We start from the raw sequence: 24,851 nt of genomic DNA, 5'->3' as shown, positions 1-24,851 counted from the left end.
AATAATTGTAAAAAGACTCATAATTATAAATTATGATTATTTTTACAAAGTGCATTATCATAATTATTTAGTGTGGTGCCTGTATCTTCCAATATTTTGATCCCTGACAATGGCAATTTGACTTTGCCGAAATATTGGAAATAATTAAATTTATTTTGGTTAACATCATAATAGTCTATATTGTAATTTCCTTAAAAAATGCAGTCATTCATACCTACTAGAGTTGCAATCTCTTTTGCTTTGCTTTTTTGTTTTTCAATTGCATGTGCTAGATTTTTAATTTTGCTCTGCAAAAATTAGAAGTTATAGCCATGTCATCAATGGCATGTTAATAACAGTCACCATACTGATTAATATCCTTCTTTTTACACAGTCAATTTACCTATCTGATTTTTGTTCAATAACTTACTTGATTCAGTGCTCTGTGTTTTCCTCATTTTGCTGCTTACCTTTTCTAATCTTCTATGTTTCTTTAAATGCCTATCGACTGTTTGCAATTCCCATGTGTTTCCTCTCTCTCTCTCTCTCTCTCTCTCATAATCTGTTTAAATTTTGTAATTTTGGAGGGTAAATCATTTTTCAGTATCCTTAAGTTTGTTTTTAATGGGATAAACTTTCTTGTTCTTGACTTTGCTGTTCTTGTTAGCATTCCATTTTTTATTTTTTGGCTCCATTCTTTGTTTAATATTGCAATTTTTTGTGATTTTTTGACTCCATTCTACAGCTTTATTTAATATTGCAATATCTCAATAAAAATATGTTATGAAAACACTAAATATGATTAAAACACGAAAACCTGCAGTACTATAAAACACTAAGGGGGGAAAAAACACAATAAAATAGATAACCATCAATTTTTCATGAATGCTAAATACACTGACTAATCCCAACATAGCCTCAAATCCAAATCCTAGATCTTGTTATTATACTGACTAATGTGATAAAATGTATAAGAGGTTGTTTTGACTAATAAAAATAAATGCAATCAAACATGCTTAAAATATTAATAATGTAAAGATATATTTTATTCTTCAAATTTAAATATAGACCTGTAACTGAGAAAAGCATTTTACTATTTCAGTAGGAGATGAAGAATAATCAAAGTATCTTGAGTTTATACATTGGAACTCTGTGTTTAAAATAAGCTAGTTAAGTTCTATGCTGATTAGATCTGATGCTTCTGATTTGTTGTTGTATGATTTTATAACTTTATATATAAAATATGTTTTATAATTTTATAAAGAAATTTCTACTGTTAACACCTCTCAATTACTTTAACAAATATCAGTAACTAAAAGATATTTACTTGTATCTCAGTGTTATAAACTTTTTAGATAAAAATTTAGTCTACTAACATTTATGGTTTCAAGATTCTAATTACTAGTTAAGAAATTTGTATAACTGAGTTTAAAAAAAAAAATTATATAAATTCTCTCGACTAATTTCTTTCACATTAGAAAGCTGAACAAAATTAACATCACAGCACTTTGCAATTGAGCAACAGGCATTTTGGGAAAAAAATAGATGAAGCTATTTCCCCATGAAAATTATCTCGTTGTTTGCACATGTGTGAAGGGAAATCATTCCTTCATAACTACATTAACTACTTGTGTATCCTTCTATGAAAAAAGTGTGAATTTTGTTCACTAAAACTTATAATTGCACAAAACATGTGTGGGAAAGGATGTGTTTTATAATATATATATATATACACATATATGCATGGGGGAAAAAAAGCCATTTCGATGAACTTAGTATAGTGAAGTATTTTAATACACAGAACTTAACACAAAAAATAAAATAAATAACAAACAAAAATAACTTAGATACAAATAAGCATTAGGGATCTCAACAATTATAATATTAGCACTATTATAATATTTTCCAAACTGTTTTTAAGGATTACTGACTAGTACAAACTTCCACTTTAAATGAAATCCACTACCTTACATGTTAGATATCCTATCCTATGCTATTTCAATAAAAAGTAAAGTTTATTTGTATATGTATAGTAGTAATGAATTAGAGTGTAGTCATGAAAAGAAACAAGAAGAATTTGCAGATTTAATTTGAAAAGTAATTTTATATAAAATTTGTATCATTTTGCTTTCCTGCTTAAAGCATGTAACACCTACATAAACAATTTAAAGATTATGTATAGTTTATTAAAAAAAAAAAAACATGATGCAACCATGTATTATTTACACCATTCTTTAATACATAACCTGAGATAACCAGATAAATTCATTCTTCAAACAGAGTAGGTCGAAATATTCAATTTCTAATTTCTTCAGAGACTAATTAAAGAAACCTGAAAACCCTTCTATGTAAAATTTCCAGTATGAAAAACTTAAAATGCCATTTTAAGCTAATTATTAAAAACATTTGTAAATAAACATCTATGCTGTTTTTCACTTTTGTGACATTATAGGAAAAAAATGAAATGATGCACCACACAAACTATCATAAATAATTTTAATCTTTGTCTTTATTTTATCTGTCCATAAATTTAGCTGTTCAACTGGTGTTTCATCATAACTGGATGTTGATACTCTAAAAGTATTAAACTGTAATGAGCATTTTTTTTTAGTAAAACTAGTTATTTAACTTTTTTTTTTTTTTTGGTCATATATAAATCAATAACTATTAACTTGTAACAAAGTTCTGCAACATATTTGAAAACTTTGCATCAATAATTATGCAGTCTAAAATAATGAAATAAAATCATTCGATTTTTTAGCATACAGTAAAAAAGTATCACTTAAACAGGGCACAAATTAGAACTTTGTACTTGGGTTTGTCTGTATATCACACAGATGATGAATGTCTTAATTAACAAATAAAAAATATTAATATACTTTTGTTGAGTCAACACAGGAAGAAGTATTCACAAATGTCTGAGGTCAAAAAAAAGGAACATGGAAAGATTATGGGGAGCGCAACCTTTACAACTTAGTAACTGTACTAGTGCCATATATTCTGCTCTGCAAAGGACTAAACCTGTCAAAGGAAAGACTGCAGTGAAGTTCTCCAGCTCTTGTTTGCTGTGTGGTTATGTTCTCGAGAGAAGCCCCTCAAGTAAGCAAGAGAAACGATGATAAATCTGCTTTGCAAGCACACACACACTCTCTGGATACAGCGCTGTGACAAGCACGGTGTTTCTGAGTCAGATCACACTGTGTGACTCTCAGGTGGCCTTCCACCAGAAGAATGCGTGTTCCAAGTGGACGAGGGTTTGCCAGTAACAATCACAGAGCACTAAGGCTTCAGTCACGGGCAGGCACACTGCTTCCCTCTGCAATGAGATGAAGCTTTCCAGTTTTAGAGAATACTAACCAAGTCCTGCTATGCCATTTTATTAACAATTGTCTGATGTAAAGTGGACAACTGTGATGTCCACTTGTCTAGTGCATTATACCTTGCAGCCCCTTGGGTCTTTTTGTCCAGTTCTAAAACTTGGTTAACTTGGTCAATTCTTCCCTGAATGGTACTGTAGATAGCAGAGTAGATTTTAAAAAAAAATAATAAAAAAAATAAAATAATTAATATGACATTCAAAGAAATAACATCTATAACAAAAGTACTTAATTATTTTTTTTTTAAAAATTACTTCCTTTTAATTAAAATAAGCATTCAAAATGAATCAAATGTAAAGGAAAGTGGGATACTTTAAATTCTAAGATACCTTGGCACACTATGTGAAAATGAATTTATATGACACAGTAAAATATTTACTCATACTTAAACATCAACTATTTCACACAGAATTACTCCAGTCGTTTTCCATAAAACAATAACTAAATACCAGTTTATTACATAATCAATACAATATACAATGCTAGTTTATTATACAATTCTGACTTGAGTCAGAATGTATAGTAGCAAGCTAACCGTTCAAGGCAGGTGTGTATGCTAAAGATGGCATACATAACAAAAAAAAATCCATTTGTGTAGAAACTTAAAAGAACAAAGTTTACAATTTTTTTCTTGCCTATCACTAAAAAGAGAATACTGCTCTCCTTTCTTTACCTATGCAGCTCCTTTGTGTCTTTTGGAAAACTGGCTACTCTATTTTAAAAAGGATCAATGAGCACGAAAGCTAAATCCATTATGGTGAATTGTACATATTCAGTTTGGCTCAGCATGGTAGTTACACTAAACACAGGATCTTATTGAAATGCATGAAATTCGTCAGCAGAAATCATTTTAAGCATATACGCCAAGAAGAATTCTGAGGCCATATTACATTCAACCTAATTTGAATCAGAAAGACTATTCACCCATGTAGAGGAGATTTTTGTCCCAAAGAGCTAAAATAATAAAATAATTGTAAGTTGTTTTATCATTATTATTATTATTAACTAGGTCCTGTGTTTATGCTTCATTCTATCAGGTTTTCAACAGAACAAGATTCCTTGCTTCTCATTTCAATTGTGAGAGAGAGAGATACGGGCACCACACGGCAGATCAACTGTTATTATGCAAGCTCCTTCAGGAAGTCAAGGAATCATCAAGGGGAAAGGCCTCTTAATGATTCCTTGTCATCTTTCATGTCACACAATGCTTAAATATCTAAAGTTCTTTCTCATAAAAAAAACTAGTCTTTCACATACTTCTTAAATCACATAATCTTCTTTAGTATCCCCCAAGTTCATTGCCTATCTATCATGAAACATTCTCACTTGTTTTAATTAGTGTTTAGTCATGGTTTCACTGAAGATGGAGTGATTCTGTTTGATATATTCGAGTTGTAAGTATCAATAAATATTTTACATGTCTCTAGCATGATGTGCAAGACTTTGTTAAACCAGCCGAGTTTAATATAAGACATTCAATTCATGAACTGTCAAGTAGTGTTACGATTCATTCTGCTCATAAACAGAGTATTGTTTAAAATTCTTCCTGGAACTAGGTTTAGGCTACTCAAATGTATTTTATCTTTTCAGATATACAATGTCATAAGAATAGAACAGTCACTCCAGAATTATTTCATTCTAACTACAATAAACAATAAGTTGGGGGGAGGGGTGCTGTTAAATTTCTATTATAATATTTCTATTAAATGCCTGTGTCTACTGTCCATTCATAAAACAACAGCAGTCCAGAAGAATTGACTAATGCTAAAAAATGTTTGTAGTTAGCTTGTAAGGTAGTTAAGTGTATTTTTTTCTATCTCATCAACATATTATACATAAGAAGAGATATCTTAGAGGTACATATCTTACTGTGAATAACATACATTTCCAGTAACATGCCACTAGTTTCCAGTGAAGTCACAAACTCTCATTAACAATCAGAGGGAATGTCACAAAAAATAAATACAAGAAAATGTTTTGGAACATGATTCAAAAGCTAAATAAGACACCAGGGATGAAGAACAAGTAAATGAATCAAATTTAAATTAAAGATACCAAGAAATTATATTCTTGGCTTAATCCTTTATCCAAGTGTAAGCAAAGTTTATGCATGAAGTATCTTCACAACAGGATACTAAGGCAACTGATCTTAAGTAATTAGCCTCTTTATACAAGAGTCTAGCTGTGAAGACACTTCATGAGCAAACTTTGTTTGCTTACACTTGGATAAAGGATTAAACCATGAATATAATTTCTTGGAATCTTTAATTTATATTTTTTATTTATTTTACATATTATTATTATATGAAATGAATATCATAATAATATAATATAATAATAATAATATTAATTTATATATAACATATATATTGAAAAAAATAAAAAATAAATAATTATGCATTGCTACTTTCATTCCATCTCTTTCTTAATCACACACATATTTTTTTCCTTTTATTTCTATATTCACACATCTTATTCTACATTCTTAGTTTCATTGAGTTTTCTCATTCTATAAATTTTTTTTTTTCAATGCACATATTCACCAGAAGTCATCGCCACTTCTTTTAGTTCTGAATGTCATCTTTATCAGATTCCACAATAAGGATCTGCACATTAAATGCTTCTCACAACAGTGCTAAAATTTTTCTTATGTTTCCTGTATTCCTATCCCATAATAAGGAGTTTCACATCCTTATAGTTTCTTCCACAGGTGTACTCATTTCCTTTGCTGTTGACCATCCTGGAATCAGTATACAACTAGATAATCTGCTTTAAAACATCCCAATATTATTGACATGCAAATCAGTGATCCAAGCAAAGAGATCTCACAATACTTCTATTCTATTACACTTTGCTAACTCTGATGTTTATCATCTACCCTTTTATCCATATCACTGGTTTCATACTATTCCCATTTCTTTCAATTCACATAATCTTCTGTATTCAATCCTGCCAAATGCCTTTAGTGTCCAGCAATTCATGATGTAGCAATTCATTTCCATTATCAAAATTAATAATTTTATCACAGAAAGTGAGTCAATATCCTAGCAAGCCTCCTTTGCATAGCTGATACTGTCCATGGTTATCATATCCCTGTCCACCAATTCCTGAATTCTGGCCTTATCACTTTTCTAACATCTTAGAAACAGCAACCTCAAAGGCACAATGACCAGTATATACTTTACTACTGCCTCAGAATCTGAGTTCAACAAACTCATCTAGTCTTTTTCCACACCCTAGATGCCCTGTCAGTGCTGACATTTATTTCTATAAACCACCTGATTACAGAAATAAGCAGTTTTTTTGCACTTTCTAGTGCAAAAGAACTAGTGATCCATATGGAACAATCCCATTTAATCCCACTACTATACTGATATCGAGTTCCATATACAGTAGAATCTGGTTAGCTGGGCTGTCAGTTAATTGGAGCAACCCTTTATTTGGGAGAAATCTTAAAGAACAAAACCAAATTGAGAAAATTGACAGAGTTTTCTTTGCTTATCTGGAACAGAATGCTGTTTTAATGGGACAAGAGACTACAGCACTTGAGATTACCTCTTTAAGGTAATTGTTTGTAAACCGTTGGTGGTTTATGGTTTACTGGGCACAAGTAAACTCAGGATGGGAGATCTATTATTTACACAATACCTATCATACTGGTTCTTAAACTCATTCACTGACGAAGCACCCACAACCACTTATGGAAACCAGTTCTACCCATTCATCACCCTCCTAGCAAAAAATCTAGTGCCTTGCTAACCACACTCTTATAAAATTTCCAGTGGTGATCCCTTGTTCTCTCCTTTCCTGCCAAGTACAGAAAAAGGTCTTTAGTATCAATCCTATAAAACCCCTTTAATAACCTATATGAATCTATCATGTCTCCTTTTTGCCTATCAGCCAGATTCTAAGCCCACAGACTATCAATCTATTTTCATAAGGAGCATTCCATAGAAATGACACAACCTTTGTCACTCGCCTCTAGATAACTCTCCACCGCCACTTCTTCATTTCCACAGAACCAGGGTGTCCAGATCTGTGTTCAGTAATCCAGATGTGGCCTTATGAAAGCCTTATCAAGGAGAAGAATAACCTCTCTATCCATGCTTGTCAATATGTTCTTCAACAACCATGTAATCTGATGTGCTGTTTTGGTTACCTTCATAATATGCCCTCTAAATTCAACTCCCTGTCCACTATTACCCTCAAGTCTCTAGCCTTATCAAGTTTCTTACAGTTTAGTTCCATCAATATAGCACATATATTACACAACTTATCTCTTCCCAAAGTGAATTACCTTACACTTGGCCACATTAAACTGGCAGCCGTTTACATTTACCCATACTGGAGTCTATTTAAGCATATCTGCAAGATCTCTACATCACCTTTGTTTACCATTATTTTTCCCAGTTTAGAATCATCTGCAAACTGAATTTTCCTGACAAATCATTTCCTATATCATTTATATACAAATTAAACAACGAGGACCAAGTACTGAGCTTTGTAGTATGGCAGTGGGCATTTGCCTTATCCTGGACTCAATTCCTCCATAAACCGCTGTTTGGTATCTGTCCATAAGCCACTCTCTAAACCAAATCACCAGATTCATATCCATGCCTATATGCTCCAATTTATGTAACAGTTCTATGTGGAATCTTGTCAAATGCCTTTGGAAGGTGTAGAAATAGCACTGAGTAGCCATTTTCCTTATTCAACTCCATTGATACTTTATAAAAAGTAAGCAAATTACCAAGGTGAGACCTGCCCTTCACAAAACCATGTTGTCATTTATAAAGTATCATATTCCTATCCACCTGGTCCTGAATTCTGCCTTTTAGCAAATTTCTCCAATACCTTAACCAATTCTGTGATGCTGGTTGGCCTAGAAATTACTACTTGTCTTGGGGGCCACCTTGATGCAGCAGGACTATTTTGCCTTCTTCTCATTCTATTGGCACCTTCCGAGTAGTGGGGCTTAAATTAAACAGCTTTGCCAGAGAAGCTGATAATATCCTTGTACATTTTTGTAATGCATGGCCAATATGATATCCCAAACCTCTCATTGAGGTTCTGAATATTTTAAGCATCGCCATTTCTTCAAACTCTATTTTCACATCCATCAATGTCATATCTGGAATTGCAACATTACCACCTAGATGGTACCCCCGGCTCTGCAAAATGCTCACTCAGAAATGCAACTATTTGGTTTAGTTCTGTTACTTCCCTACCATCAGCACTTTTTAAAGTCATCCTTCCACAATTATTCCTTCTCCTACTTGCCACACAGCAAAAGAACTCTTTAGGATTTCTTTTGACCTCATTAGCTGGCTTTCTCTCATAATTAGCTTTTACCTGTACCTTACAGGTCATCCTATTTGCTTGTGCCTTGTACTACTCATGGGCATGCTGACCACCTTTTCCTTAATATTACCTCTCCAACTTCTTGTTTAATGATGCTATTCATCTACTATCTGATTCATCCCTCTGACTCTGAGTATACAGTATGATACTGCTTTGTTTAAACACCCCTTGACAATCTCTCATGCACCACCATATCTCCCCTTCAAATTCTCATGCCATGGCACTGCTGAAAGGTGACTCCTCAACATGTCATAATCAACAGCTTTGAATTCCACATATACTCCTTCTTAACAGAAAAGTATGCATGTCTGGCAAACTCCCAGGTTAAGACTATATGATCACTTCCTCCAAGCATAGGCAGTGTAGCTAGATTGGTTACTGTTAGGTTCTCTGATGTTAAGTCTTGTTGAATAAGAGCTCGAAAGAGGTGAAGCAGAGTGTGAAGGATGTTCTTTTCTGGAACTGATAAGAAGTAAGATTTTTTAGAAACTATTTATTTATTAATATCTTTGCAAAACTTGGATTACTCTTAGCCTTGGGTCAGGATGGGTACATACAGCAAGTGAGTACACAAACGGTCTTCTGGCATGAAAATTTAAACTCGTTTGCAAGTGTTCAGTTGGCAAGTTGGTCAGTGTTTGCTGCAACTATCGTTCTATGACTCCCATATTGGAAGAATGACAAAAAGTGGTCAAGTCATCCACACAGAAGGCACTACATATAGGAGGAAGGTGCTGCATTACTGAGTTTACTTCAAATAGCAAGATACTTAAAACTGACTTTATGTTGTGAGACGACTCCTTCTCGGAAGAGCTAGTAAGCTTGGAAGAAAGTAGATCCAGTAATGGTATACAGACATTTGGTCAATATACCAAAGGTCTGTATACCAAACCACCAATATCAGTGATATGCTTTTTTTCATGTCAAAGAAAACCAATACTAAATGCCCATTTTTAAGGAAAGTATCTCTAATGGATTTTCCAGTTGAATGAGATGATCTCATGTTGAATGATATTTTCAGAGCTAAGATGCAACTGATAAAAGGTTATTGCTCTCTTTCCCCACATCTTGCACAGACAACTAATTAGATCTTTGAACAGCAATTTGTTAGTTTATGGATCTTTGCCTATAATCTGGTAATGTGTTCTTATAGCATGTTCTATTAAAAAGGCAAAACAGTTATCCATGAAAGATGGTGACAGATAGAGCACAACAAATATGCTCACCTACTTGCATGTGCCAAACAGATTTTGCCAGCTGGTGAGAATCTGGAGACTGGATAAAATTGATTTTTTTTTTTTTTTAACAAAAATACAACTTCTAAATGGAATATTTTTTTAACTTTAAGAAAACAGAAGAATATGTGCCACATAAAGCCCATTCTAGGAACAGAAATGCATGTATTACATTTTTTAATGTTTTTGCTCTTTTTTTTGTTATTTTTACTCACTTTAATTCTTCAAGTGATTCTAATACAAAGGAAATCCTCTCCAATGATAATACGGTAATATGGTAATATGATAATACGGTTTTGCATAATTTTTCAAGCCCTGGTGATAGATATTTGAACAATCATAAGAGAAGTCATCTGGTCTTAGAGCAGTTAGCCAACAATGTAGGAATGCACCTTTCAGTTCTTGTTTTTGAAAGGTCTATTGTTAAAGTTCTGAGCTATTGAAGTGAATAGAATTGAAAGTGCTTCTGCAATGCTTTTAAGGAGCAGGAATTTGGAAGAGTAAGAGAAATTTTTCAGATTAAACTCTTCCCAAGAGTATCTACAACTGCTTTAGCATCAGCAACTTCTTTATACATCCACTGTGACCCAGAATTGAAAGGTGATATATCTGCTCTTCATTTTCTGGATTTTATCCATTATCACTTTGAGGCTGGTTAATCTGGTTACAGAAGATATATGCATTGAATCAAAAAAAAAAAAAAAAAAAAAAAAAAAAAAAAATTGGTATTACACTGTGGCATGGTTTATGTATTTCAGTTGTAGCAGCATGTAATATAATACTATATTGTACTGTGATTCACTGCATCTTCGAAAGAAATAAGCTGACTGTCAAAGAATCAAATTCTACTGCTAAGAAGTAAAAAGTAAATCAGTCATTTTACTCTCTTTTCTAACATGATACTACCAATGATGGCGTATATGACTGTCTATGTAAAAGATTGGAAAGTTATTGTAGTATGCTTTTTCTTTGCTTCTTATATGTAACATTCTGCTCTGCCTTGATCTTTTGAACAACTTTCTTTCCATATTTAGCATGATTTCAAATATGTTGGATATTCTCCCTCACAATTACCACTAAATCTTTTAATTCAAAACAAATTTCCTCACCAGGAATATCAAGGAGATCATACTCTAATATTACTTTAATGGAAGATTAAGTTTTATGGGGGGGGGGGGGTAATGTGATTGGTATCCTCTTGACTGATGTTATAAGAAGGATTTACTCTGAGTGTTTTATCCCAAGACGTTTCCATTCCATAAAATTTCTCCTAAATAGAGTTTCTTAACCAATCTTGAGGATCCTACCAACCCTTTTAACTGTTCTGGATTTAAAAAAAAAAATGAAAAATACATGGGCGAACAAAGTGGAACGATTAAATTCCCATCATGTCCATTTGTTTCTTTTAAACCACTATCATCAGTGACAAACGAAACTGGGAAATTCAAGAAACAACATAGCCACATAGTGAATGATATCTTATTTTCACATGCAGTCGCAAGGAAGTCTGGCAAATATAATATTATTAGCTTCTGAAATAGACATGCGAGTGTAAAAACTAAAGAAATATAATTACAGATAAAAATTGGTCAAAGCTTGGACATGGATAATCTATAACTGAGTTTAGGATGATCTATAAGGAATTCAGCATGTTCTTTAAAAAGGCATTCAAATTTGTGGTCCCCACAAATTTGAATGCCTTTTTAAAGTTAAATTATTGCATAGTAAGTCCCTTACTATGCAATAATTTAACATGATCCCAGAGGATCCTATGACTAGTATCAGTAATTGCATGTGCAGCAAGGGATTTATGATGTTTTCTGGATTCAGAAAGGTATTCAGAAATACACTTAGTGACAGAACAACCTGTTTGATTAAAATAAATAACTTGCACTTACATGCAATCAAACACACTCCAGATAGCAGTAAAGGTTGTAACTCTAGCCTTAGCTGATGAACAACAAGGAGTTGATTTGATTAATACGTTTAAACATGATAGAAAGATGAAAAGAATACAAGAAACAAAATCAGAAAAGCGTTTAAGGGAAGTGATTCTGTGGGAGACATCTCTTCTTGAAGAAGAAGAAAATTGGCTGAAGATTTTCTCAATAATTTTTGAGTTGTGGCCATTGAGAGAGGCAATTATTTAACAGTAGAAATTTCTTTCTGAAGTGTTTCAAATGAGGAACAGACCATATGGGTTCATGACAGTAAGCATTTAATAATACCATATTTCTGTGAGGAGTGATGATCAAATGTGCAGTGAACATAACAGATGGATGACTGCTTAACAACAGAACTAAAATAGATAAGGAACCATCTATTTCTTTCTTTAGAAAGATATCAAGCAAGGATACAGATTTGATTCTGTGAGGAGGCCATTTATTTTTTTGTAGGAAGATATCTAATTCTTGATGTGATTTCTTTGAGATGGGAAAACATCATTAATGTAGCAAAACCAAACAAAAGTAGAGATTTTTTCTTTAAGATGTTCTAAGTTTGCCAAAAAAAAAAAATTGGAAAACTCATATCAGTACCCTCTATATGTCTGTAAAACATTTCATTCCAGCTGAAATAACTGCAGTTTATGACAAACTTAAATGGGTCAACAAAATCCAAACGAAATTTAGAACACAGTTATAAGGCTGTCATTTAGTGAAAAGAAAGTTAATATCAAAAATGACCGTTCAATTCCAAAGAGCCAAGCTTTAAATCCCTAATTATTGAAATAAAATCAGAGGTATTTCTTATGAAAGAGAAGCCATTAAAGGGAGAAGATTAGAGAGAAATTATATATTTAGGACTTTCTATAGAGTTAGCAATCAATTGCAGATGATATCCAAACTTATAAAGTTTAGGAAGGCCATAAATCGTGGGTGCTTAAGGATCAAAGCTGTATAACTGAGAGGAGACCTCCACATAGCCTTAAAAGGAATGCGGAGAACCGACCAGGGCTTCTGACCTAATGTCCAATCCTCACCTTCTCGTGGTGCACCCTGTTGAGTATCTACCTGGATACTGAATGGACGAGGATGGGCTGGCAATTTCGGATTTAGCCAACCAAATTGTATTCTTATTGGCTTAAACCAAAATACAAAATTATGGTACAACATGACAAAATTTCATGCTGGTTGGGGCGTCACCTGGTTAAACAAGACCCCAGTTGTTTTTGCCAGGGAACCAAGGCAAACAGCAAAAAGTCAGCTACTGGAACAAATCTGAAAACACACCCCAACTCAACATCACCCAGAGTTAAAAATTGGTACTATCAACATAAGAAGCCTGAATGGCAAAGAAATGGAGCTAGCTGAGGAATTAGATAAGTACCAGATTGACATAATAGGGGACTGAAACAAAAAACACAAAATCTGGTGAGATCTTTCTGAGAAATAAACACAAAATGTTATATTCAGGGAATGACAATCAAGGAAAAGAAGGAGTAGCCATAAATATGAGGCTAATCTTCTTGAATGGTAGGCAGTCTCAAGTAGAATGATGTGGGCAAATATCAGAATGGGGAACTGGACAATGAGACTTATTTGTGCCTATGGTCCCACAGAAGGTTCTACTAAGGTAGAAGTGGAGAAATTTTTTGAGGCTTTAGAGAAAGCAACTGATACAATGAAAAAGAAAAAGTTGGTCCTTGTTAGGGATTTAAATAGCAGAGTAGGAATTGACTGTCAGACATAATATTTTGGGAAAATTTGAAGAAATGAGCAAAGCTAATAATAATGGCAAATACTTGTTGGATTTCTGCTCGGGACATGGACTGATTATTACTAACACCATGTTCCAACATAAAAATGTGCACAAATTCACATGGAGAGAAGAGGAAAGAAATAAGAAAAGTCTCATCGACTATGTTATTGTCGATAGTGATGTTTTCTCCCTGGTGCAGGACACTAGAGTGTACAGAGGATTTGAAATTGGAAGTGATAACTATTTAGTCTTGAGCAGGATAAAATTGAATTTCATATTGAAAAGAATTACATGTAAGAAAGTTTTAAAGAGAATAAAAGTTGAGCAGCTCTCATATGTGAACTGTAGGCTAAAATACACAAAGATTATTGAAGAAAAAATGAAAGAGTTTGAGAACAGGAACCACACCTTGGAGATTCAGTGGCAAGCCTTGAAGAAAACCCTGGTTGATTCAGCCAGAGAGGCATGTGGTGAGGTTGTCTGCAAGGATAGAAAAATCAGAACTCCATGGTGGATACAGGAAATTAAATAGGCAGTGAAGGAAAAGAAGAAAGCACATCAAAAGTTCCTGGAAAATAAGTCAGCTTGTGCTCTTAGAGAATACAGAGACAAATGTAAGAAAGCTAAACACTGTGTAAAACTGGCTAAACACAAAAGTCATGGTAGGATTTTGGCAAGAACATAAAAAATAAATATCAAGAACGTGGCAAAATATTCTGGATGTAGAAATAGAGGAAAGAGTGCCGTAAAAGGACTTAGAGATGATAAAGGTGACATGAAAACGGGAGAAAAAGATATCCTTGAAGTATGGAGTAATTACTTCGAAAAATTGCTAAATGAAATAAGCAGTGATAGCACAGTGGTAAAAAACAATCAACAGTGTGTTTTACCACAGTCAGGAACAAATATCCATACTTGAAGTAGAAAAAGCTATCAAAGGCTTGAAATGTGGAAAGGCAGCAGGAGTAGATAATATTTGACCAGAAACTGAAGTATGGTGACTAAAAGAAACACACATATTAACCACAGTGAAAATTATTTAATTGTAAACATTGTGTAAAACTGGCTAAACAAAAGTCATAGTAGACAATTAAATAATTTTCACTGTGGTTAATACCTGTGTTTCTTTTAGTTATGAACTCACCACAGGTTTCGTTATTTAAAAAAGAAGTATGGTGGTATAAAAGTCTTACAGTGGCTGCACTGCATAGTTCAAAAGTCCTGGACAGAGGGACGAATTCCCGATGATTGGAGTAGAGCTCTCATAGTACCCATATATAAAAAGGGAAATAAAACTGAATGTGAGAATTACAGAGGTATTTCCCTATTGAGTGTTCCTGGCAAAATTTATGCAAGTATACTTGAGAAATGGTTGAGAAGAATTGTGGAAGAAAAGCTTGGTGAAGAACAAGCTGGATTCAGGCCAAATAGAGGCTGTCAGGATCAGATCTTAACTTTATGACAAATAGTCGAGAAAGCATGGGAATATAACAAAGATCTGTATTTAAGTTTTGTCGATCTGGAAAAGGCATATGACAGGGTGTCAAGAGAGAAGCTATGGTGTCAATGGGGCATTATATTAAGCAATACTTAGTCTTTATTTGAGTTGTAAGTCAGCAGTTAGAATTGAAGGAAGTACAGGAACATGGTTTAATGTTAAATCTGGTGTGAGACAAGGATGTACATTATCCCCTCTGTTATTCATTATCTATATGGATCATGTTATGAAGGAAAGTGGTATTAAACCTAATATAAAAATTGGAGATGTTAATGTGAGCTCTTTACTTTATGTGGACGATGTTATACTTCTAAATAAATCCACTACAAGTCTGCAAGATTCCCTGTCTAAATTGAATAACTGTTGTAATAGATATGGTATGAAGGTCAGTAATAAAAAGACAAAGACGATGAAAACAGACAGAATCGTTGAAAATGTCAACTGCATTGTGAACGGAGAACCTGTGGAACAAGCAAAACATTTCAGCTACTTAGGCACGATTTTTAGTGAAGATGGAAATTAAATATGGAAATATATAACAGAATCAACAAAGCTGGTATGGTAGGAAGTCAACTGAATAAATTTTTATGGAATAAGAGAGAATTAGTCAAAACACTAAATTAGTTGTATACAAAACGTTGTTCAATCCAATTTTAACTTATGGATCTGAGAGCTGGGTCAGAAGTAAAACACTTGACCAAAGACTAGAGACTGCAGATATGAGAGTCCTGAGAAAGATTAGAGGCGTAAACAGATGGCATCAATGGCAATATCATATTAAAAATGAGGATAATAGGAAAGAACTTGACATTGCCAGCGTCCAGTAATGCATTAGCAGAGCTAATCTCAGGTGGTATGGTCACTTAAACAGAATGGGAGAGGAAAGATTAGCAAAACAAGTGTTCTCTGTCAGGTTGGCAGGAAAAAGACCCAGAGGAAGACCAAGATATAGGTGGATTGATAAGGTACAAAGTGCCTTAGACGATAGAAATATAAGATTTGATAATGTTGGAGTCTTGACAAGTAACAGGCTAATTTGGAGGAAAATTGTAGATAGGAAGTTAGTAATGATGTAAATTTCTCATGTAGTACTATCATATCCTGTACACCCCTTGAGATACATGGCAGGAATTTGATGATGATGATAAATCCTGGGAGGTCTTGCTTGATAGGTGCTAAGCCTTTGAACAGTGGGAAAGTTTTAGTCTCATATCAGTCCCATGTTTAGCCAATGGTTGAAACATAGTGGCTGATTTTATGCACAACAACTATACACTCTTGTGTTGAGATATACAACATAGGGCAAAATATTATACATGTTATACTGAAATTAAATGAATTATGTAAAATAACTTTTTAATTAATAAGACTTTTAATATACTGTATTTACTCTAATATAACTTGCCCTCGCATATATCTCGTACCCCTGATTTTACTTTACGAAAAAAGAAATTAAAAAGTTTCGTATATACCTCACACACAAAAAAGTTTAAAACTTTAAGAAATAAATAGTGAATGTTATGGAAGTTTCAGATAATTTGGAATTCGGTTGAAGAGAATCAGCATTTCAATTTGGCAATCGTCGGCCATAAGATTTTGAAGATAAAGTGATGGATTTTCATTGCAACATAATTCAACTTAGGAAGAGCAATAACTATATGTTATCACAAACAGTCAATGGCAATCAAACACCCCTCAATTTCAACATGCTGCACCAAACAACAATGACAACAGAAAACGAAATGATGAAAAAAGTGTGATAATGCGCACAACTGGAAGTGAAAAATTGCAATGCACAATCACTCTCTCAATTATTGCAGATGGAAGAAAGTTGCCTCCTTACGTAATATTCAAAAGAAAAACAATGTTGAAGGGGAAATTTCTCCTTGGAATTCACATAAGAGTTAGCAAAAAAGGTGGATAGACACCATGATTCAAGATTCGATTAGAACAGTTTGGGACAAACAGACAGGGGCTTATTTTGACACCTGGCTCTCCTCATGTGGGACAGTTTTTGGGGACCCTTAGAACCTGAATTAGTAAAACAACTTTCAAATGTGAAGACCAATGTGACCATTATTCCTGGTGGTCTCACAACTCTTGGATCTATCGGTCAACAAATCATTCAAGAACTATGTATGAAAATTCTACATGGAGTGAATGGCAGCCAGTGGCTATGGCCTGACTCTGGCAGGGAAGATTAAGAGACCATCATTAGAACTGTTATGCATCTGGATTTTGAGAGCTTAAGACACGTGATTTCAGTAATTTGGTGATGATAAAACAACCCTGTCTTATTTCTTGGAGGAAAGATCTTACATCAGTCTCCTTACTTTTGATAATATTCTGGCATTAGCTTCGGAAAAAACTTCATTTTCTTTAAAATGTTATGTACTGCCTGAAAAACACCTTATATTATTAAAACTTTATAAATAACAAATTAAACTGGCCTGAACTTAGAATACTGTTCTCACATTTTGGGTAGTACATTCAATACCTCCAGAATGCTTGACTGTATCCAGAAGAGGTCAATCTTCTTTACAGATGATCCCACTCTGGCAATCTCCCTTCAAATGTTTTCTGATAGATGCTCTGGTTCTGTATTATATCTTTTTTTTATGCATCTCTTTATGGGCATTGTTCAACGGAATTGGCTACTACCAAACATTCCCCTGTTTTCCTGTAATCATGTAAGAACACAAGTAGAGTTGTGAAATGAACTTCAACATCTGCCAAAGGACCATTGCCTGGCTTATTGGAGACCTGAAGTGGAATGAGAAAGTTCCATGTTTGGTTGCTAGAGCAGGGTTTCTGAACTACGTAATTAGCAAGAAATAGAAAAAATCCTTAGCCTACCCATAGAATAACGGATTACAGTTTTAACTTTTTGGGTTGAGTTAAAAAAACACTTCTCCACAAATGGAACTGTTCTGTTATATAAGTTTGTGATTTCTCATGGGTGGATTTGGGATATATATATTAAAAAATTGTTTGCAGCAGAATCAGATTGTATTCCTACAGTAAGGAGCATAAACAGTAGGGATGGAATGATGAATCATGGAATTATGCAATTACAGAGAAAGATGCTATGAATCAGATAAAAAGAACAAGGTGCTTCCTGCCCCAGGGACATATAAGGCACAAGCCAAGAATGTAATGAGAGCAGTCAGGGAAGAGGAATTTTCATTTATGAAAGGAGACAGGCTGATGCATCAAAACAAAATCCTATAGAATTCTATGGTTATGTGGCCAGTAGAAGAAAAGGTGAAGATAGAAGACTAACTGCCAGAGATGGCATATGAGTCACATCTGCTGATATTTTAATAGTGGAAATGTTCAAAGAGTATTTTGTCAGTGTATTTCAAGTTGGGAGGTGGAAGTAGTGTAATGAGAAAGAAAACAATACACATCAGTTCAAGAAAGTGAAGTGTTTGAAATTTTAGATATGCTTGATGTAATTAAGGCTGTGGGAGTAGATGGGATATAACCATGGATAAGGGAATGTGCAGAGAAGCTGAGAGTGTCCTTGATTTTGTTGTTCAACAAGTGTGACAGAAGAAACAGTCCCAGAGGAGTGGAAAAAGGAGGAAAGACATGCCACTACATAAGGGAAAAGTCCAAATCATATTAGGCTGGTTAATCATAGAATACAAACTGGGATTGATTGCATTTTATAAGGGGTGGCAAGCATACTGGATGGAGGAGATATATATATGGTAACTTTTTCTCAATTTTGCGACGAGTACTCGACAAACTACTGCTGAAATTGAGCAGGAAAGGAAGTTTAGCAGATAGGAGACAACAAGCTGTGTATAGCAATGCAATTGCTTAAAAGAGACAAGTAAAAATAAAAGTAGGATACCACAGGATTATGCCATCTACCCATCAATGATATAATTCAAGGTTTGAGAAGACATTCAGTTGCATGTTGATAATGATAAACTGGAAAGAGATATTTCAGGAGGCTTTGATGTAGTGTTGTTACAAGAGGCATTTTTACAAAAACAAATCCAATCGTATTATGTTTTGTGGAATCACAATAAATTTTTAAAGCTATATACACAGTTATAATATACATTGCATACACCAGTTAACATTTGAAAAGAAATGCTGAAAAATTAGCAATACCAACTTATGACACACAGAAAATGCTCTGTTATATGGACTGATCATATCTGATTACAGGAATAGATGATTGGCCAGCAAGTTGTATGAGGGTGAAAAGTACAGTAAGAGTAAGGTGACAATCGAGGTACTGCAAGGTATATTATAGGCCTGGTGTTTTCAATCTATGTATCGATAATATAATTCATCTGGTGATGTTACAAGAGGATATGAATAAGTTAGTGCTTTAGGTATGGGATAATAAATAGGGATGGCAGTAAATCATGCACTTTAGCCATAGAAGATAGAATAATACAAGTATTAAATTTTTGGGATTCAATATGAGTAGATTTGCAAGAAAATAACCAGGTTTTTAACTCATATGCAATTGCTTATTTAAACTAAATATATTTCCTCTTCAGGTTTCACTGTCTAGATGAATAACAGCATCATCGAGAGGTTACTTAACATAAATAAAAAACAGCAAAAAATTAAAAAGTTTTCCAACAGCAGTTTATATCTATATTTGAAAAGACTGGAATGATAGTCTAATCACAAGTATCATTAGGCATGTTACATGCAGTCTCTCCATTGTTGTGTCAACTCTGTATGTGATTGCTGGCATAGGATAGGTCTTTAATTTTACACATGTTAATCAATGATTTCCAGATGTCATAAAGGATCATTCTTTAATTTCTATTTAGTGTGCCTTTTGAATGAATGACCTCAGAGGACTAGGATTCATTGAACAACCTATCGAAGTAATTCTCTTCTAAGTAGGGCATGGAGGATATGTGCTATGAGTCAGCTTTTTTCCTTCCCATTTGTTTTCAATGTCACCTACATATTCTTTGTTGTGGATTTCGAAACTTCTCCCAGTCTGACCTACATATATCTTCCCTCAAGTGCATGGAATCTTGTATATACCTGCATGCTTATGAAATGGAACTTTGTCTTTAGAGAAGCGAAAAAAGCTTTATAAGGTATTGAATGGTTTGAATGCCATTCTGATGTTGACTGCCTTTAATATTTGGATTATTTTTCTTGATACATTACCAATACATGGAACAGATATTGTGCCTTTGTAATTAATTTCTATATTATCACAGGTTTACAGTCTATATTATCACAGGTTTAGCACAGACTTTAAATTAAGATCGAAGATAAGAACTTCTGGTTGCCATAGGATGAAGACAATTAAGTGGTTTCGCTTAAAAGAAGAGAGTGTGAGGAATCGTTTTAGGGAGAGAGTGTTAGAGAGGATTTCGGATGGACTGGAAAGTGTACAAGATTGGTGGAAACATAATTCAAAAGTAATCCTGAGCTGTGCAATCAAGGTGCTTGGTGAGACATCTGGAAAGATTAGAGAGCAGAAGGAGGGTTGGTGGTGGAATAATGATGTACAAGTGGCAGTGACAGCTAAGAGGAAGACAAAGCAGAAGTGGGATGAGTCAAAAGTGGAAGAGAACAGAGAGGTGTACAAACAGAGAAAGCAAGAAGCCAAGAGAGTTGTGGCACAGGCGAAGACCATGGCATATCAAGATCTGTATGATCAATTAGAAACAAAGGAAGGACAGAGAAAAATTTACCAACTAGCGAAATGTAGAAATAAAGCAGCTAAGGACATCTTACATGTGAGGCAGATCAAAGATGCTGAAGGAAGAGTATTATGGAGGGATGTGGACATAAGAAACAGATGGAAAATATACTTTGAGGGACTTCTGAATGAGGAAAATGCAAGGACTCACAGAGGAGATGGGCAGCCTTCTGAGGGGATGGTGCAGAACATCAGTAGAATGGAAGTGACGGAGGCCATGAAGAGGATGAAGAATGGAAAAGCGGTGGGCCCCGACAGAATTCCAGTGGAGGAATGGAAGGCACTGGGGGAAGAGGGAATTGACCTGCTGTGGGACCCGTTCATGAAAGTTTGCCAACAGGAAAATATACCCGAGGAATGGAGGGAGAGTACTCTTGTTCCCATCTACAAGGGTAAAGGGGATGCACAAGACTGTAAAAATTACAGAGGAATAAAGTTGATGTCCCACACAATGAAGATCCTAGAAAGGGTTCTTGATGGTAGATTGAGGGAGGAGGTGGAGATTGCAAAGGAACAATTTGGCTTCATGCCTGGTAGATCAACAACAGATGGTATCTTTGGGTTACGACAGATGATGGAAAAATATCGAGAGAAACAAAGGGAGCTACATCTGGTATTTATTGATCTGGAGAAAGCATACGATAGAGTGCCAAGGCAAGAAGTCTGGAGGTGTCTGAGGGAGAAGAAGGTGCCGGAGAAATATGTCAGGTTGGTGCAGGAAATGTACAGAAATGTGAAGACAAGTGTTCGGACCTGTTTGGGACAGACAGAAAGTTTTCAAGTAACAGTTGGCTTGCATCAAGGGTCAGCATTAAGTCCGTTTCTGTTTAATATTGTGATGGAGGTGGTAACAGAGGAGGTGAGAGAAGATGCACCTTGGACAATGTTGTATGCAGATGACATCTTGCTCTGTGTAGATTCAAGAGAAGAAGCGGAAACTAAACTGGAAAGATGGAGAAAAGTACTGGAAGAGAGAGGTATGAGACTGAGCAGAAGTAAGACAGAGTATATGTGTTGCGCAGTGGGCGGTGGCCAGGAGACAGACCTGGAGCTGGAAGGAAATGTCATCAGGAAGGTGAGAGACTTTAGATACTTAGATTCGACAGTGGAAGAAGATGGAGGAGGTGAGAAGGAAGTGGGATGCAGGATACAAGCAGGTTGGAGGAACTGGAGGGAGATGGCTGGAGTGTTATGTGATAAGAGGGTGCCGATCAATCTGAAAGGCAACATTTATAGGACAGTAGTGAGGCCAGCTATGACATATGCTATAGAAACTGTGGCCCTGAGGAAAAATAACATTAGCAGGATGGAAGTAGCAGAGATGAGAATGCTTAGGTGGATGTGCGGTGTGACCAGAAAGGATCATCTGAGAAATGACTATGTCAGGGGAACAGTGAAAGTTACGAACTTAGGAGCGAAAATACAGGAGGCAAGGTTGAGATGGTTTGGTCATGTGATGAGGAGGGAGGACGAATATGTGGGAAGAAGGGTCATGCAGATGGATGTGCAAGGAAGGCGGAAGCGTGGGTGGCCAAAGAAGAGATGGAGGGAGCTGGTAGAAGAGGACTTGAAGATGAAGAACTTGGATGTGGTGACAGCCCGAGACAGGAAGGTGTGGAGGAGACTCATAAGAAACAGTGACCCCACTTAAGTGGGAGAAGCTGCAGAAGAAGAAGAAGAAGAAGATTATCACAGGTGTTTTTTTCAGAAAATATGTTTCTCTAGTACCTTTTTTTTTTTAGTATCCATCTTGGAGGAACTGATGAAACAGGATTTGAAGTTCTTGCTTGTTTTTGTTTGATGCCATCATTTTTTAGTACATTTAAAGCTCTAATTTTTGAGGTTTTGATTATGCCTGATTTCTATTGAGAGTGATGGAATAAGCTTGGTTGTAAGATACCTGCCTGTGTGGGTTGCTTTCCTATAGAATTCTAATGATAATCTTCCAGTGATATTTTTATTGACAAGGATGTTGAATGGAAATGTTTCACTCTTATCTACTTCTAAAGTGAATTTTATTTTTGGATGTCGATTATTAAAAAAATATAGAAAATCTTCTAGGTCTTTATGGTGTGTTTCCAGATAATAAAGATTTCATCCACATAGTGCCACCATACATATGGTTTTAAGGTTGCCTGTTCTATTTTCTATATTTTCTGAATAATTGACGTCCAAAAATAAAATTCACGTTAAAGTAGAAAAGAATGAAAAATTACCACATTCCTAGACATCCTTGTCAACAAAAACATCACTAGAAGTCAATAGGAAAGAAACTCACACAGATAGGTACCTACAGCCAAGCTCATTCCATCATCCTCAAAAAAAAAGGCATAATCAAAACCTTGAAATATAGAGCTTTAAATATACTAAAAAATGATGGAAGGAAACATCAGTTCCTTCCAAATGGATACTTAAAAAAGTACTAAAGAATCTTCTATTTTATGACGAACACCAAGTGATAACACAGAAATTAATTACAAAGGCATGGTAACTGTTCCATGTGTTGTCAATGCATCAAGAAAAACAGCCAAAATATTAAAGGCGATCAACATCAGAATGCCATTCAAACCAGTCAACACCTTACCAAGATTTCTACACTCCCCTAAAGACAAAGTTCCATTTTATAAACAAACTTTTATAAAATGGAATGTTTATAAACTAGAGAATAGAATCTTGTATACAAGATTCCGTGCTCTTGTGGGAAGATACATGTAGGTCAGACTTCAAAATCCACAACAAAAAAATAGGCAATGTTGAAAACAAACAGGAAGAAAAAGTAGACTCATAGCACACATCCTCAAAGAACATTACATGGTAAATAAATTGGGAAGCATCTTCCATGCCCTACTTAGAAGAGAATTACTTCAATAGGTTGATGAGATCATCCACTCAAAAGGCACACTAAATAGAAATTGAGGAATGATCCATCATGACATCTGGAGATTATTTGCATGTGTAAAATTAAAGACCTGTCCTATGCGAGTAATCACATACAGAGTTTACACCACATAACATGCTTAATGATACTCATGATTAGACTATCATTCCAGTTTTTTTTTTTCCCAACTATAGATAACTGCTCTATTGATTTAATTTTTTATCATCATCATCAAATTCCTGCCATGTACCCTCAAGGGGTGTACATCCTCTTTTTTATTTATGTTAAGTAACCTCTGGATGATACTGTTAGTCATATAGACAGCAAAACATGTAGAGGAAATACATCTAGTATAAATAAACAATTGCATAAAAGTTAAAAACCTGGTTATTATCAATCAGTACATGTATTACATTGAAGGGACTTCACTCCAGGAGGAGAAAAAGACAAGGCAAGGTATCTGGGAGTACTGGAAAATAGAAAGCTGAAGTTCAGGGGAAACAGTAAAAAAACTTGTCAAGTTATCCATCAAAGTGTTGTCATCACGAGAACACACAAATAAAGGTAAGTGGTGAAAACCTGTGTAATGCACTAATCAGGGCACACATCTACATTTCTATACATAAATCTAGTCTTTCCAATATCTAGGTGATAAGAAAACATTTGAAAAAGAGTGGAGAGGCGAGTGCAAAAGACAGAGGGGCTATAGAATATTCAATACAAGAAGTGATCAAGGAAATGTACTCTGGAGAGCTTTAGCTTTCTGATTGGAGGACAAGATTTTATATGATGGATACATAAAAGTGGGCGAGGAAAGCCTATAAGATAGACAAAAGGAAAACACCACTTACTGTAACAGGTGGTAGGAGAATAAGGGGTAATCTGTAGAAACTGACCACATCATGCAAGTAAGAAAGTGAAATTCTTCATGGTCAGTGAAAAATTAGTGGAACTGTTATCAGGATGGGTGATGAATGCTTCAGTGATTAATATTTTCAAGGTTAGGTACAATCTTTGTGGCCTGTGGAGCTGGGAATCCATATTGAGGTTTAGAATTCATACGAACTATTGTTCTCAATAAGCTTTCATATCTAAAAAATATTATTTCCTCTAAAGATTTTTT

The 24,851-nt window shown here is 34.7% G+C and overlaps 1 protein-coding gene across 1 annotated transcript in view; it reads right to left on the bottom strand.

Annotated features, from left to right (window-relative positions):
- Positions 1 to 2,458: 2,458 nt before the first annotated feature.
- Positions 2,459 to 24,851, bottom strand: part of alien (COP9 signalosome complex subunit 2 alien) — a 395,054-nt gene continuing 372,661 nt past the window's right edge. Inside the window, exon 13 of the mRNA XM_090406656.1 lies at positions 2,459 to 3,490. Coding sequence (XP_090262782.1) covers positions 3,346 to 3,490 — 145 coding nt within the window. The 3' untranslated portion in view covers positions 2,459 to 3,345. The remainder of the gene's footprint in view (positions 3,491 to 24,851) is intronic.

The sequence above is a fragment of the Typopeltis vanoorti genome, chromosome 16, assembly GCF_054136105.1.
Source record: "Typopeltis vanoorti isolate ZY-2024b chromosome 16, IOZ_Tvanoo_1.0, whole genome shotgun sequence".
NCBI lineage: Eukaryota > Metazoa > Arthropoda > Arachnida > Uropygi > Thelyphonidae > Typopeltis > Typopeltis vanoorti.
The sequence above is the reverse complement of the archived record's forward strand: the minus strand, read 5'-3'. Positions and strand labels throughout refer to the sequence as shown.